At 41.5% G+C, this 14,194-nt stretch overlaps 1 protein-coding gene across 2 annotated transcripts in view; it reads left to right on the top strand.

Annotated features, from left to right (window-relative positions):
* Positions 1-14,194, top strand: part of LOC112253007 (adhesion G protein-coupled receptor A3) — a 243,671-nt gene that overhangs the window by 17,441 nt on the left and 212,036 nt on the right. For both annotated transcript variants that reach the window (XM_024424862.2, XM_024424866.2), the window contains exon 2: positions 7,127-7,198. In XM_024424862.2, the coding sequence (XP_024280630.2) occupies positions 7,127-7,198 (72 nt within the window). The remainder of the gene's footprint in view (positions 1-7,126; positions 7,199-14,194) is intronic.

The raw sequence follows: 14,194 nt of genomic DNA, 5'->3' as shown, positions 1-14,194 counted from the left end.
ATATTCTGGCAAGAACAGCTCAAATAAGCAAAGAGAAGCGACAGTCTATCATTACTTTAAGACATGAAGGTCAGTCAATCCGGAACATTTCAAGAACTTTGAAAGTTTCTTCAAGTGCAGTCACAAAAACCATCCAGCGTTATAATGAAACTGGCTCTCATGAGGACCGCCACAGGAAAGGAAGACCCAGAGTTACCTCTGCTGCAGAGGATATGTTCATTAGTTACCAGCCTCAGAACATGCAGCCCAAATAAGTGCTTCACCGAGTTCAAGTAACAGACACATCTCAACAGCAACTGTTTAGAGGAGATTGCGTGAATCACACCTTCATGGTTGAATTGCTGCAAAGAAGCCACTACTAAAGGACAACAACAATAAGAAGAGACTTGCTTGGGCCAAGAACCACGAGAAATGGACATTAGACCGGTGGACATCTGTCTTTTGGTCTGATGAGTCCAAATTTGAGATTTTTGGTTCGAACTGCCGAGGCTTTGTGAGACTCTGAGTACGAGAACGGATGATCTCTGCATGTGTGGTTCCCACCATGAGGCATCGAGGAGGATGTGTGATGGTGTGGGGTTGCTTTGCTGGTGACTCTGTTGGTGATTTATTTAGAATTCAAGGCACACTTAACCAGCATGGCTACCACAGCATTCTACAGCAATACGCCATCCCATCTTCAAACCAAGCTGCTTACCTATTGCAGATTCAGTCTTCCCAGCCTGGTGCAGGTCTACAATTTTGTTTCTGGTGTCCTTTGACAGCTCTTTGGTCTTGGCCATAGTGGAGTTTGGAGTGTGACTGTTTGAGATTGTGGACAGGTGTCTTTTATACTGATAACAAGTTCAAACAGGTGCCATTAATACAGGTAACGAGTGGAGGACAGAGGAGCCTCTCAAAGAAGAAGTTACAGGTCTGTGAGAGCAAGAACTCTTGCTTGTTTGTAGATGACCAATTACTTATTTTCCACCATAATTTGCAAATAAATTCATTAAAAATACTCCAACGTGATTTTCAGGATTTTTTTCCTAATTTTATCTGTCATAGTTGAAGTGTACATATGATGAAAATTACAGGCCTCTCTCATCTTTTTAAGTGGGACTTGCACAATTGGTGGCTGACTAAATACTTTTGCCCCACTGTATTTGTTGCTTTTATATTATCTTTGTAAACAGTTCATTTATATGCGGGACCAATACATTGAATATGCCTAGGCAAAATGTTCATGCACTTTGGAGAAGTTGAAAAAACACTTGGATATCCCCTGTATGTCCCCCAAGACCAGCACAATGTTTGAGAGAGGTTGCTGTTGTAGAAACATTGTTTTTATAGTGAACAATAACTTTTAGGCACATACAGTGTGCATAACAGTGCAATTACCACATCCGGACACTTGGAGAGGTTAAAATGACACTTGAATGTACCCTAGATACCCCTTAACACCACCAGAATGTTTGATATGGAGGTTGATATGGAATAAATTGTGTTTTTATACTGAACAAATATAATTTAGGGATTGCAAATATGTAATAGCACTGGAGTTATCTAATTTACAGACATATGTTACTTTGGAGAGGTTTAGGGACACTTTGAAACGTCCCGTGACCACACCTGACACAACATACGAAAACATCTGCCCATTTCAAGTTGTTAGGTTTATCGATCCCATTTTTTTCTCCTGATATTGTTCACATGTTGTGGAAGCCATCTGATGTGTTTCCAGCTCTGGGCATCAATAATTGTCTTATAGCTTGTCAATGAAAGATGAGTTGTGTATTCTAAACTATGTAACTTCTATCTTCTGATTATTTCCTCATAATTTCCTGTCATGACTGTCCCTCCTGGGTGAAGATCAGAGAGAGCCCCCTCTCCCACCAGAAAGGAAGGGGGGGAAGTGGGGGCGGAGTTGGCCAGTTTTATGACGGTCGTAAATACCTTGCAGCAACACTTTCTCCCACTCTGCAGAAATGGAAGTTAAAAATCCCTTTGTTACAACAGAGAGAGATTTTGCAGAACTGTAACATCACAAGGTTGGACATTGAAACAATATTTCTAACGTAAATAATGTGGTAAATGGTTCATGGGGCTCTAAACAATAATCATGTCAAATAAGTTGTTGTTTTGTGATATCATTAAGGAAGGTATAACCAAATAATGATAACATTGTTAAATAGTATCCGCAAAACACCAACCACAACGTCAACAGAGAAGAGGCGACTCTGGTGTGCTGGCCTTCTAGGCAGAGTTGCAAAGAAAAAGCCATATCTCAGACTGGCCAATAAAAATAATAGATTAAGATGGGTAAAAGAACACAAACGCTGGACAGAGGAGCTCTTCCTAGAAGGCCAGCATACCGGAGTCGCCTTTTCACTGTTGTTTTGCGGGTACTATTTAATGAAGCTGCCAGTTGAGGACTTGAGGCGTCTGTTTCTGCATGGAATAGCCTTCATTTCTCAGAACAAGAATAGACTGACGAGTTTCAGAAGAAAGTTCTTTGTTTCTGGCCATTTTGAGCCTGTAATCGAACTCACAAATGCTGATGCTCCAGATACTCAACTAGTCTAAAGAAGGCCAGTTTTAGTGCTTCTTTAATCACAACAACAGTTTTCAGCTGTGCTAACATAATTGCAAAAGGGTTTTGTATTGATCAATTAGCCTTTTAAAATGATAAACTTGGATTAGCTAACACAAGATGCCATTAGAACACAGCAGTGATGGTTGCTGATAATGGACCTCTGTACACCTATGTACTGTAGATATTCCATTTAAAAATCAGCTTTTTACATTTCCAACAATAACAATTTCTACACTGTATTTCTCATCAATTTGATGTTATTTTTTTGGACAAAAAAATGCTTTTCTTTTAAAAACAAGGACATTTCTAAGTGACCCAAAATTTTGAAAGTTAGTTTACATTTGTTTCATCACAAAACCCGTAGACCAACATCTGTGCTGTGAAGTCCACAATGAAAACATTGCGTGTAACGAACAGTTACATGACCTACAGCGTGGTCATGCAGGTTCATGTTTTTCCGACAGTTTACTAAACAGACCACTGCTTCCACTATTCCAGCACCATTTCAACTTAAACATTTAAGCTTCATGAAATCAACTACACTATATATCCTTAGTTTAATACAGTGAAAACAATCTTAAAAATACCAAAAACAATTTAGTCCAATCAATTTAACAAATTGTCATGTGGCAGTCCATGGTACTGTTTTCTGTTTGTGTGTGCGTGTGTGCGCAAGAAAAAAATCCTCTTGACTCGCCCTACATGTACACCAGTTGCCATCCTCCTCTCTTTCATGTGGACAAAACGGTCTATGACTGTGTCATACAGTAGTACACACTTTTTAGTTTTTGTTGTCAAAGGCTACCTGGCTAAAATTATTGCTAGCCTGACTTCCTCACAAGGGCAAGAATGAACCAGCTAACGTGAGCCTACTAGACTACATACTGAACTTCAATCGTCTCAGGCCAGTGGCACAATATACGAATTTATGGTTAGATTACAATCTCTGTCATTGTCCTGTACAGAGAATTAAGACCAATTCCCCATCTCCATCCTTTGCTTAGGAAAGGGCCGATGTATCTAGCTACTGTGGGACAACACAAGCAGACCAGAAACAGACATGTTTTTCTGACAAATACGTTTTGCTTTTGATGTGATTTTATTGGAGTGAAGCCAAATCCAAACTGGCCTCCCTTGGTGGGTGGTTTTGCGCCAGGACTACCAACAGTTGAGCTCAGCTCAATGCTGATTTGCCAAAGGGAGGCCAAATGCTTGCTGGCATCAATCAATCAAATGCTACGGAGGCATGGCCTAGTCTTTTTGTCCAGACAGAATCACATACTTGGGCTACACATACTGAGACAGAGGGGGCTGTTTCCCTCGCTCGGGCGATTTCTCCGGTGATCTAAAGTCACTTACGAATTGAAAGAAAATTATGAAAACACAGAGAGACGAAAGAAACCAATAAAAAATACAAATGATAAATGATTGTAAAATATTTTGGGAAGTCTGGCTTCCCTTGGCATCCATGAATACATGCCACTGGCTGCCTGCCCTTCATAGGGGTGTTCTGCCTGTACAGGGAGGATGTGAGAAATCAAATCAAATGTTATTCATCACATGCAGATGTTATTGCGGGTGTAGCGAAATGCTTGTGTTTCTAGCTCCAACAGTGCAATAATATCTAACAATACACACAACCTAAAAGTTACAAAAATAATTAATGATTATATAAATATTAGGATGAGCAATGTCGGAGTGGCGTAGAATAGAATACAGTGTGTATATAAATCAAATGTATTTATATAGCCCTTCTTACATCAGCTGATATCTCAAAGTGCTGTACAGAAACCTATATACCTATGTGATGAGACCTATATACATACGAGACCTATATACATATGAGATGAGTAAAGCAAAAATATGTAAACATTATTAAAGTAACTAGCGTTCCGTTATTAATGTGGCCAGTGATGTCAAGTCTATCTATAGGGGGCAGCAGCCTCTAAGGTGCAGCCAAATTTCTTCAGCCTCCTGAGTGGTGAAGGCGCTGTTGGTGTGTGAACCATTTCAGATCATCAGTGATATGTACGGCGAGGAACTTGAAGCTTTCCATCTGCTCCACGGCGGTCCCGTCGATGTGGATAGGTGTGTGCTCCCTCTGCTGTTTCCTGAAGTCCACTATCAGCTCCTTTGTTTTTTCTACATTGAGTGAGAGGTTATTTTCCTGGCATCACACTCCCAGGGCCCTCACCTCTCTGTAGGCTCGTCATTGCCTACTACTGTTGTGTCGTCTGCAAACTTGATTATTGAGTAGGAGGCGTGCATGGCCATGCAGTTGTGGGTGAACAGGGAGTACAGGAGGGGGATGAGCACGCATCCTTGTGGGGCTCCTGTGGCGAGGGTCAGCAAAGTGGAGGTGTTGTTTCTTACCTTCACCCCCTGGGGGCGGCCCGTCAGGAAGTCCAGGACCCATTTGCACAGGGCGGGGTTCAGACCCATGGCCCCAAGCTTAACGATGAGCTTGGAGGGTACTATGGTGTTGAGTGCTGAGCTGTAGTCAACGAACAGCATTCTTACATAGGTATTCCTCTTGTCCAGATGGGATAGGGCAGTGTGTAGAGCAATGTCGAGTGCATTGTCTGTGGATCTTTCGGGGCGGTATGCAAATTGGTCTAGTTTGTAGTGGCTGCTTAAAAAAAACAGAACCATGGATTTCAGTTTCTCCTGGTCAATATACTACATTCAGGGTGAGGAACCATCTAACATCAAGTTTTAAAATAGTGAACTACTTCTTTTGAACTTCTGGCAAATCTCTTATGATGCTCAGTTTTTAACTCTCAACTTGTGCTCCTATGCAGTAGCTTGTCTCTCCGTTGACCGATTTTAATATGAACTTGCTCAGCAGTCTCTATTAAAAGTCTTTAATGCCATTATACACTGTATTTATGCTCTCAAAATGTTCTTTGAATATAATTTTTTTTGTGTACATTTTCACTGTGTGTATCCCACATCATGCCAATTTCAAAATAACTACAACCCCCCACCCCCCTCCCGCTAGGCTGGTGAGTAATTTGCCTCTTCAGCACAATGCATTGTGGGATCACACTGCTTAATCCTAGGGCATTAGAAGGTGACAAAAGAAGATGACTCGTGACACAACCTAATTACCACTCTTGCCAAACCTCTGCCATTACTCCTGAGAATGGAAGGGGAGGAGGAAGACGAGCGAGTGATTTGACCTTGGGTGTCTGTCTGTAGGAGCGTGCCAGTAGGAGACATGCAACGTGGTGCATGCAAAGCAGCAGGCCCCGTCTGCATGCAGACTCACTGCCATGCTCCATCACGCACTGCATGGCCTTACTGCCAGGCCAGCCCTGCAGCAGACAGGATGATCTAAGGTCTGGCAAGAGCGATTTAATATTTTAGCAGATATGAAATCCCCAAAATGCCATTTTAGGTGTATTTCAAATTATGTGCATCTGGGCAGAGGAATGAGCGTGACATAAATCATTACACACTCAGCCTACAGCTCTGAAGGGAAGGAGGGTCAGTAGAGAGGGGTGAACTAGGTATCTCAGCATTCAAAGTCAAAATAATTTACTGCTGTATTCAAGTCCATGAGTGGAAATCAATGGAAGAACGTTGCCGAGATCCTGCATTGTTCGTAAAGTGTTGGCAGGCAGGGTGTAAATGTCTGTGTGCGTGTGAATGTGTGGTTGAACACAGACTAGTGGTTGTTTACTGGTGTATGGGTGGACTTTATCTTTTGTCTGATATGTTTGTTTGTTTCACTAGAGCAGCAGGTAACACAGCCCTCCATCTGTGTCCTAATGAGTCCCCCTGGACCCTCCAGACACAACACTGATGGGCTAGTGTTTTTCACTATGGGATGATGTGCATTTGTGTGTCTGTGCACTGCATTCGTCCTTGCTTTTGTGTAATTGTTTCTGTAATGGTGGTTAGCTGAACTCCTTCCGGAGGCTCAGTGTGTTATGACTGATGTTTTTGAGTAATTGGGTGTGTTCTGCTAAGAGGCTTTGCAGAGAGTCTTGAATGAATGTTTTTAACCCTCCTTGATACACAAACAAATACCCATATTACAAGATAAATACTCAAGATCCTTTTCCCCAGATTATTTTAAAATAAAGCACTACTTTACCCTTTAAATATACTTCAACAAGAACAGAAATGTATATCCACATAGAGTCCTGGGGCAAATATGTATTTATTGTCTATACTGTACCTGTTGAGCACATGCACATCATTGACTTGTTTGCAGTTCATAGTGGTAGCTGTAGATCTGGGGGGTCAAACAAGTTTTGCCCCGGGGGTCACATTCGGTCTTCAATGAGGTTATATTTCCTAGCCATCAAAAATGGCAAACAATAGCCACAGAAATCCATAAATAAGACCAAAAAATGCATCCAAGATGGGACATTTAAGGCCAGATTAAATCAGCGATACATTTCTATCTCTCACCAAGTTATTGACAAGATGCATAATTTATTGGACATTTGTCTGTATTTTTGTGATATCTACTAATAAGTCTACTAATATGTCGAAAGGCTCACCATTTCACAGTCAATCTTTCCACTCTTCTGTCCACAGGATCCTCAGTAACAACAAGATCTCACTGCTGAAAAATGCCTCCTTCTTTGGCCTGACAGTCCTGGAGAAACTGTAAGTAACCATCTGCTGCTGGGAATTGTTCTGTTTGTCCTCCCCTTAGCCATAATGGCTGTCATCATGAGAATGACCCTGCCTGCGCTGTGGAAGGGACAGTGCAAGGGGACAGCCACGGGGGCTAGGGTAAAGCTCAAGGAGATTTTGTTGTTAATGCTAGCCCAAATCAAATGTTGACTGCTTCCACTTTCAAGACACTGCACTTAACATCAATTGCCTGAGTAAATGTCTTAATATTTATAATATATAGTAGAATATACACTGAGTGTACAAAAAATGACATAGACTGACCCAGATGAATCCAGATGAATGCTATGATCCCGTATTGATGTCAAGTGTCAAATCCATTTCAATTCGTGTAGATGAAGGGGAGGAGAAAGGTTAAAGAAGGATTTTGAAGCCTTGAGAGAATTGAGACATGGAGTGTGTATGTGTGCCATTCAGAGGGGGAAATGGGCAAGACAAAAAATGTAAATGCCTTTAAACAGGGTATGGTAGTAGGTGCCAGGCGCACTGGTTTGTGTCAAGAACGGCAACGCTGTTTCACGCTCAACAGTTTCCCGTGTGTATCAAGAATGGTCTACTACCCAAAGGACATCAACCCAACTTGACACAACTGTGAGAAGCATTGGAGTCAACATGTGCCAGCATCTTTGTGGAACGCTTCCTACAATTTGTAGAGTCCATGCTCCGACGAATTGAGGCTGTTATGACGGAAAAGGGGTGAGTGCAACTCAATCTTAGGAAGGTGTTCCTAATGTTTGGTATGCTCGGTGTACATCATATCATAAATAGGGTCCTATAAAATCCCATTTATCTGTTGCCTGATTCTGTTTAGTTTTTTCCCAAATTCCATTTTCCCTGTTTTGTTTTGCCAGGTTTCTGTTTTCAAGGTTCTGCTCTCAAAATTTAAATTTGTACATTTTAATCATTTAACAGACACTCTAATCCGAAGCGACTCACAGGATCAATTAGGGTTAAGTGCCTTGCTCAAGGGCACATCGACAGACTTTTCACCTAGTTTGCTCATGTGAACACAGGCAGAGAAGCACAAGAAGAGTGAGAGTGCGGTGGAAGAGGGTGTGAAAACACTTCGTTGGGGACCGCAGCAAAGGAAATTGGTGCAACAGCAAAACGTCACTTCTAGCGACAAATCAAGGAACCAATAGCGGATCTCACTGACAAATTGTTGGCAACATCTCACGGCTACATAGGGATGGGCAAGACTCCCTCATGACCAGTCCGTCCATCCTGCCAGCTGTAGCTGTTGGCAGCGCACACAGGCTGTGCTATCACGAGCGGGGTGTGCCAAAGCACTGCTAACAGGTGCCCTCAGTGAGTGGGCTGTAGGGGCCAGCTGTTGCAGAGTCTGCATGTTTGGCGCCCAGAAGGCTGTGGTGCTATGGCTGACTGACGGGCTTACCCAGCACCGTCTGTGATGCTGTGGAATTTTGATTCTACCACACTGTGACCAGAGTCCCCATTACTGTACCCTGGATCTGGAAGGGAGAGGAGGTAGCTAGACACATTGGGATGAGACTGAGGTGATGATTATACAGCATATTGCCTGGTGTTTCTAGTTACTCAAGCATTTGAGGGTATGGAATATTCTTCTGCATATTGTTCTGTTTTAAAGATTATATCATGTTTTGATTATTGAGATGCTGGCTATGTACCATTGATTAGCATATATTTGCAACCACCTGCTCAAAATGGAGATTCATGTTCGACGCAATTATTTTACCTTTTGTTTTACCCACACTAGAATTGATACATTTCATCACCTCAGAGAGGAGACGTGTTGGGTGATGGCTTGAATCTCACCATATAGTCCTGGGCTCATTATCTGTCAAAGTGGGTCAAATTTATAGCATGCATATGAACAAAGGACACCACTGTTCTCTGTCAAGATGTGATGCTTTACTAGTTCAATGTGTTCCCACAATGTAAACTATCCCATTCCATAGCATTTCATTTCCTTGAAACCCATGTCGTCAAATTGAGAATTCAGTAGTAGCATGTGATATGTACAGGTAACTGCCAAAATAATGGAAACATGAGTAAATGAGGGATACAAGAAGTGATTCCTAATTAAGCAATTAACATGAACAATTAATTAAGCAATTAACAATCCATCATGCTTAAAGTCATGTATAAAAATGCTTGGCAGGCCATTATTTTGGCAACCATGGCTATGCCCCCGTAGGATTACAATGCCCCCATTCACAGGGCACGAGTGGTCACTGAATGGTTTAATGAGCATGTAAATGATGTATACCATATGCCATGGCTGTCTTAGTCTCCAGATCTCAACCCAATTGAACACTTATGGGAGATTCTGGAGCGGCGCTTGAGACAATGTTTTCCACCACCATCAACAAAATACCAAATGATGGAATTTCTCATTGATGAATGCTGTCGCATCCCTCCAATAGGGTTCCAGACACTTGTAGAACCTATGCCAATGGCATTGAAGCTGTTATGGCTCGTGATGGCCCAACACCCTACTAAGACATTTCATGTTGGTGTTTCCTTTATTTTGGCAGTTACCTGTATGTGTATGTACAGTGGGGCAAAAAAGTATTTAGTCAGCCACCAATTGTGCAAGTTCTCCCACTTAAAAAGATGAGAGGCCTGTAATTTTCATCATAGGTACACTTCAACTATGAATATAAAAATCCAGAAAATCACATTGTAGGATTTTTTATGAATTTATTTGCAAATTATGGTGGAAAATAAGTATTTGGTCACCTACAAACAAGCAAGATTTCTGGCTCTCACAGACCTGTAACTTCTTCTTTAAGAGGCTCCTCTGTCCTCCACTCGTTACCTGTATTAATGGCACCTGTTTGAACTTGTTATCAGTATAAAAGACACCTGTCCACAACCTCAAACAGTCACACTCCAAACTCCACTATGGCCAAGACCAAAGAAATGTCAAAGGACACCAGAAACAAAATTGTAGACCTGTACCAGGCTGGGAAGACTGAATCTGCAATAGATAAGCAGCTTGGTTTGAAGAAATCAACTGTGGGAGCAATTATTAGGAAATGGAAGACATACAAGACCACTGATAATATCCCTCGATCTAGGGCTCCACGCAAGATCTCACTCCGTGGGCTCAAAATGATCACAAGAACGGTGAGCAAAAATCCCAGAACCACACGGGGGGACCTAGTGAATAACCTGCAGAGAGCTGGGACCAAAGTAACAAAGCCTACCATCATTTACACACTACGCCGCCAAGGACTCAAATCCTGCAGTGCCAGACGTGTTCCCCTGCTTAAGCCAGTACATGTCCAGGCCCATCTGAAGTTTGCTAGAGAGCATTTGGATGATCCAGAAGAAGATTGGGAGAATGTCATATGGTCAGATGAAACCAAAATATAACTTTTTGGTAAAAACTCAACTCGTCGTGTTTGAAGGACAAAGAATGCTGAGTTGCATCCAAAGAACACCATACCTACTGTGAAGCATGGGGGTGGAAACATCATGCTTTGGGGCTGTTTTTCTGCAAAGGGACCAGGATGACTGATCCGTGTAAAGGAAAGAATGAATGGGGCCATGTATCGTGAGATTTTGAGTGAAAACCTCCTTCCATCAGCAAGGGCATTGAAGATGAAACGTGGCTGGGTCTTTCAGCATGACAATAATCCCAAACACACCGCCCGGGCAACGAAGGAGTGGCTTCGTAAGAAGCATTTCAAGGTCCTGGAGTGGCCTAGCCCGTCTCCAGATCTCAACCCCATAGAAAATCTTTGGAGGGAGTTGAAAGTTTGTGTTGCCCAGCAACAGCCCCAAAACATTACTGCTCTAGAGGAGATCTGCATGGAGGAATGGGCCAAAATACCAGCAACAGTGTGTGAAAACCTTGTGAAGACTTACAGAAAACATTTGACCTCTGTCATTGCCAACAAAGGGTATATAACAATGTATTGCGATAAACTTTTGTTATTGACCAAATACTTATTTTCACCATAATTTGCAAATAAATTCATAAAAAATCCTACAATGTGATTTTCTGAATTTTAAAAATATTTTTGTCTGTCATAGTTGAAGTGTACCTATGATGGAAATTACAGGCCTCTCTCATCTTTTTAAGTGGGAGAACTTGCACAATTGGTGGCTGACTAAATACTTTTTTGCCCCACAGTATGTACAGTTGAAGTCAGAAGTTTACATACACTTAGGTTGTAGTCATTAAAACTCAGTTTTCAACCACTCCACAAATTTCTTGTTAACAAACTATAGTTTTGGCAAGTCGGTTAGGACATCTATTTTGTGCATGACACAAGTAATATTTACAACAATTGTTTACAGACAGATTATTTCACTTATAATTCACCTTATCACAATTCCAGTGGGTCAGAGGTTTACATACACTAAGTTGACTGTGCCTTTAAACAGCTTGGAAAATTCCAGAAAATGATGTCATGGCTTTAGAAGCTTCGGGTAGGCTAATTGACACCATTTGAGTCAATTGGAGGTGCTCAGTGCCTCTTTGGAGGTGCTCAGAACTCAGTGCCTCTTTGCTTGACATCATGGGAAAATCAACAGAAATCTGCCAAGACCGCAGAAAAAAATGTAGACCTCCAGAAGTCTGGTTCATCCTTGGGAGCAATTTCCAAACACCTGAAGGTAACACTTTCATCTGTACAAACAATAGTACACAAGTATAAACACCATGGGACCACGCAGCCGCCATACCGCCCAGGAAGGAGATGCATTCTGTCTCCTAGAGATGAACGTACATTGGTGCGAAAAGTGCAAATCAATCCGAGAACAACAGCAAAGGACCTTGTGAAGATGCTGGAGAAAAACAGGTAGAAAAGTATCTATATCCACAGTAAAATTAGTCCTATATCGACATAACCTGAAAGGCCACTCAGCAAGGAAGAAGCCACTGCTCCAAAACCGCCATAAAAAAGCCAGACTACGGTTTGTAACTGCACATGGGGACAAAGATTGTACTTTTTGGAGAAATGTCCTCTGGTCTGATGAAACAAAAATAGAACTGTTTAGCCATAATGACCAATGTTATGTTTGGAGGAAAAAGGGGGATGCTTGCAAGCTGAAGAACACAATCCCAACTGTGAAGCACGGGGGTGGCAGCATCATGTTGTGGGGTTGCTTTGCTGCAGGAGGGACTGGTGCACTTCACAAAATAGATGGCAAGCATACTTCCAAAGTTGTGGCAAAATGGCTGAAGGACATCAAAGTCAAGGTATTGGAGTGGCCATCACAAAGCCCTGACCTCAATACTATCAGACTTTTGTGGGCAGAACTGAAAAAGTGTGTGTTCCGAGCAAGGAGGCCTACAAACCTGACTCAGTTACACCAGCTATGTCAGGAGGAATGGGCCAAAATTCACCCAATATATTATGGGAAGCTTGTGGAAGGTTGTCCGAAACATTTGACCCAAGTTAAGCAATTTAAAGGCAATGTTACCAAATACGAATTGAGTGCATGTAAACTTCTGACCCACTGGGAATGTGATGAAAGACATTAAAGCTGAAATAAATCATTCTCTCAACTATTATTCTGACCTTTCACATTCTTAAAATAAAGTGGTGATCCTAACTGACAGGGAATATTTACTAGAATTAAATGTCAGGAATTGTGAAAAACTGAGTTTAAATGTATTTGGCTAAGGTTTATGTAAACTTCCAACTTCAACTGTATGCATGTTACAGTATGTGATATGCATCAATCTGAGTTTCCTGCCCACAGGCATTTACTTAAGAGAGGACATATGTTGTTTTGGCCACTTAGTTAGAACCTTGACCAAAAGGTCCTATATGTCATGATGAGTAGATAGGTTAAGTGTAGAGCGGAAGAAAGATGGAGTAGAGTGAAATGACCTCACCTCTGAGACAGCATCAAAATGCAGGGTGGCGACTGGCGTTCTTCACTCTGTAAATGGATGTCAGGAGGGTGACTCGTCCTCTAAAGTTTGTTCTTGTTGTTTTCAAATCACTTTTCCTGATTGAGCAACAAACAAGTGCAATTTTGTTCACAATGATAATATATATATATTATTTGAGGGATAACGTGACATGTAGGGTTATAAAACTGCATCCTGGGTTAAAGGGTGCAGGCAGGCAATATAATTGACTGTGTATTGATTAAAGCTTTGATGTCGATGACACAGTGGGGTCTGTAATGATTAGATCCCTTGATAAAGATGAGGAAAATAGACTGAATAAAATTAATAATACAAGTACGAGCTATATTATATGTTTAGATTTTTTTTTTAAATGATTGTTTATTAATACAATTGCTCAGAGGAAGAGAATTTGTTTAACAAGTAATAAATAGCAAATTCTCAAAGTAAGGGTGTCAGAATTATTGGATCCCCTGTTTCAAATACTCCAGCACCCTCCCCTTGTGAGAAAAATGACATTGAGCCAGCACTGGCACTTGGGTTGGAACTGGTGTTATGGTCATATGAACTTGAAATAGAGGCATTTGGCCACACTCACTAGCGGTGGGTTTGGACTTCTGAAAGAACAATAAGTATGCAGAAAATACCTTGTAAATACATTGTTTCTCCAAGATGGCATAGCAGTCAGACGTCCTTTGCCCTCGTCTTGTCGTGTCCCGTATATATATATATATATATATATATATTCATAAATTTACATATATTTACATATTTCTTCGCATATCTTTTATGTATTTTCTTTTCCAAAAACTCAACTTCAAAACACTCTCCTGCAACCCGTCTCACCAATTTAAAAAAAGTATTATTTACCTCAAATCTGAAATCCACAATAGAAGCTAGCCAAAAGCTAGCCAATAGCTAGCCAGAAGCTCACCAGAAGCTCGCCAGAAGCTCACCAGAAGCTAGCCAGAAGCTAACCAGAAGCAAGCCAGAAGCGAGCCAGAAGCTAGCCAGAAGCTAGCCAGAAGCTAGCCAGTTTACTGGCTAACGTTAGTATTCAGCTAACCACGGTTGATGGTCATCAGCTATCCTTTAGCTCGAAAAACTAT

This window comes from Oncorhynchus tshawytscha, linkage group LG01 (genome assembly GCF_018296145.1).
Source record: "Oncorhynchus tshawytscha isolate Ot180627B linkage group LG01, Otsh_v2.0, whole genome shotgun sequence".
NCBI lineage: Eukaryota > Metazoa > Chordata > Actinopteri > Salmoniformes > Salmonidae > Oncorhynchus > Oncorhynchus tshawytscha.
This window is presented reverse-complemented; position numbering and strand designations above follow the sequence as displayed.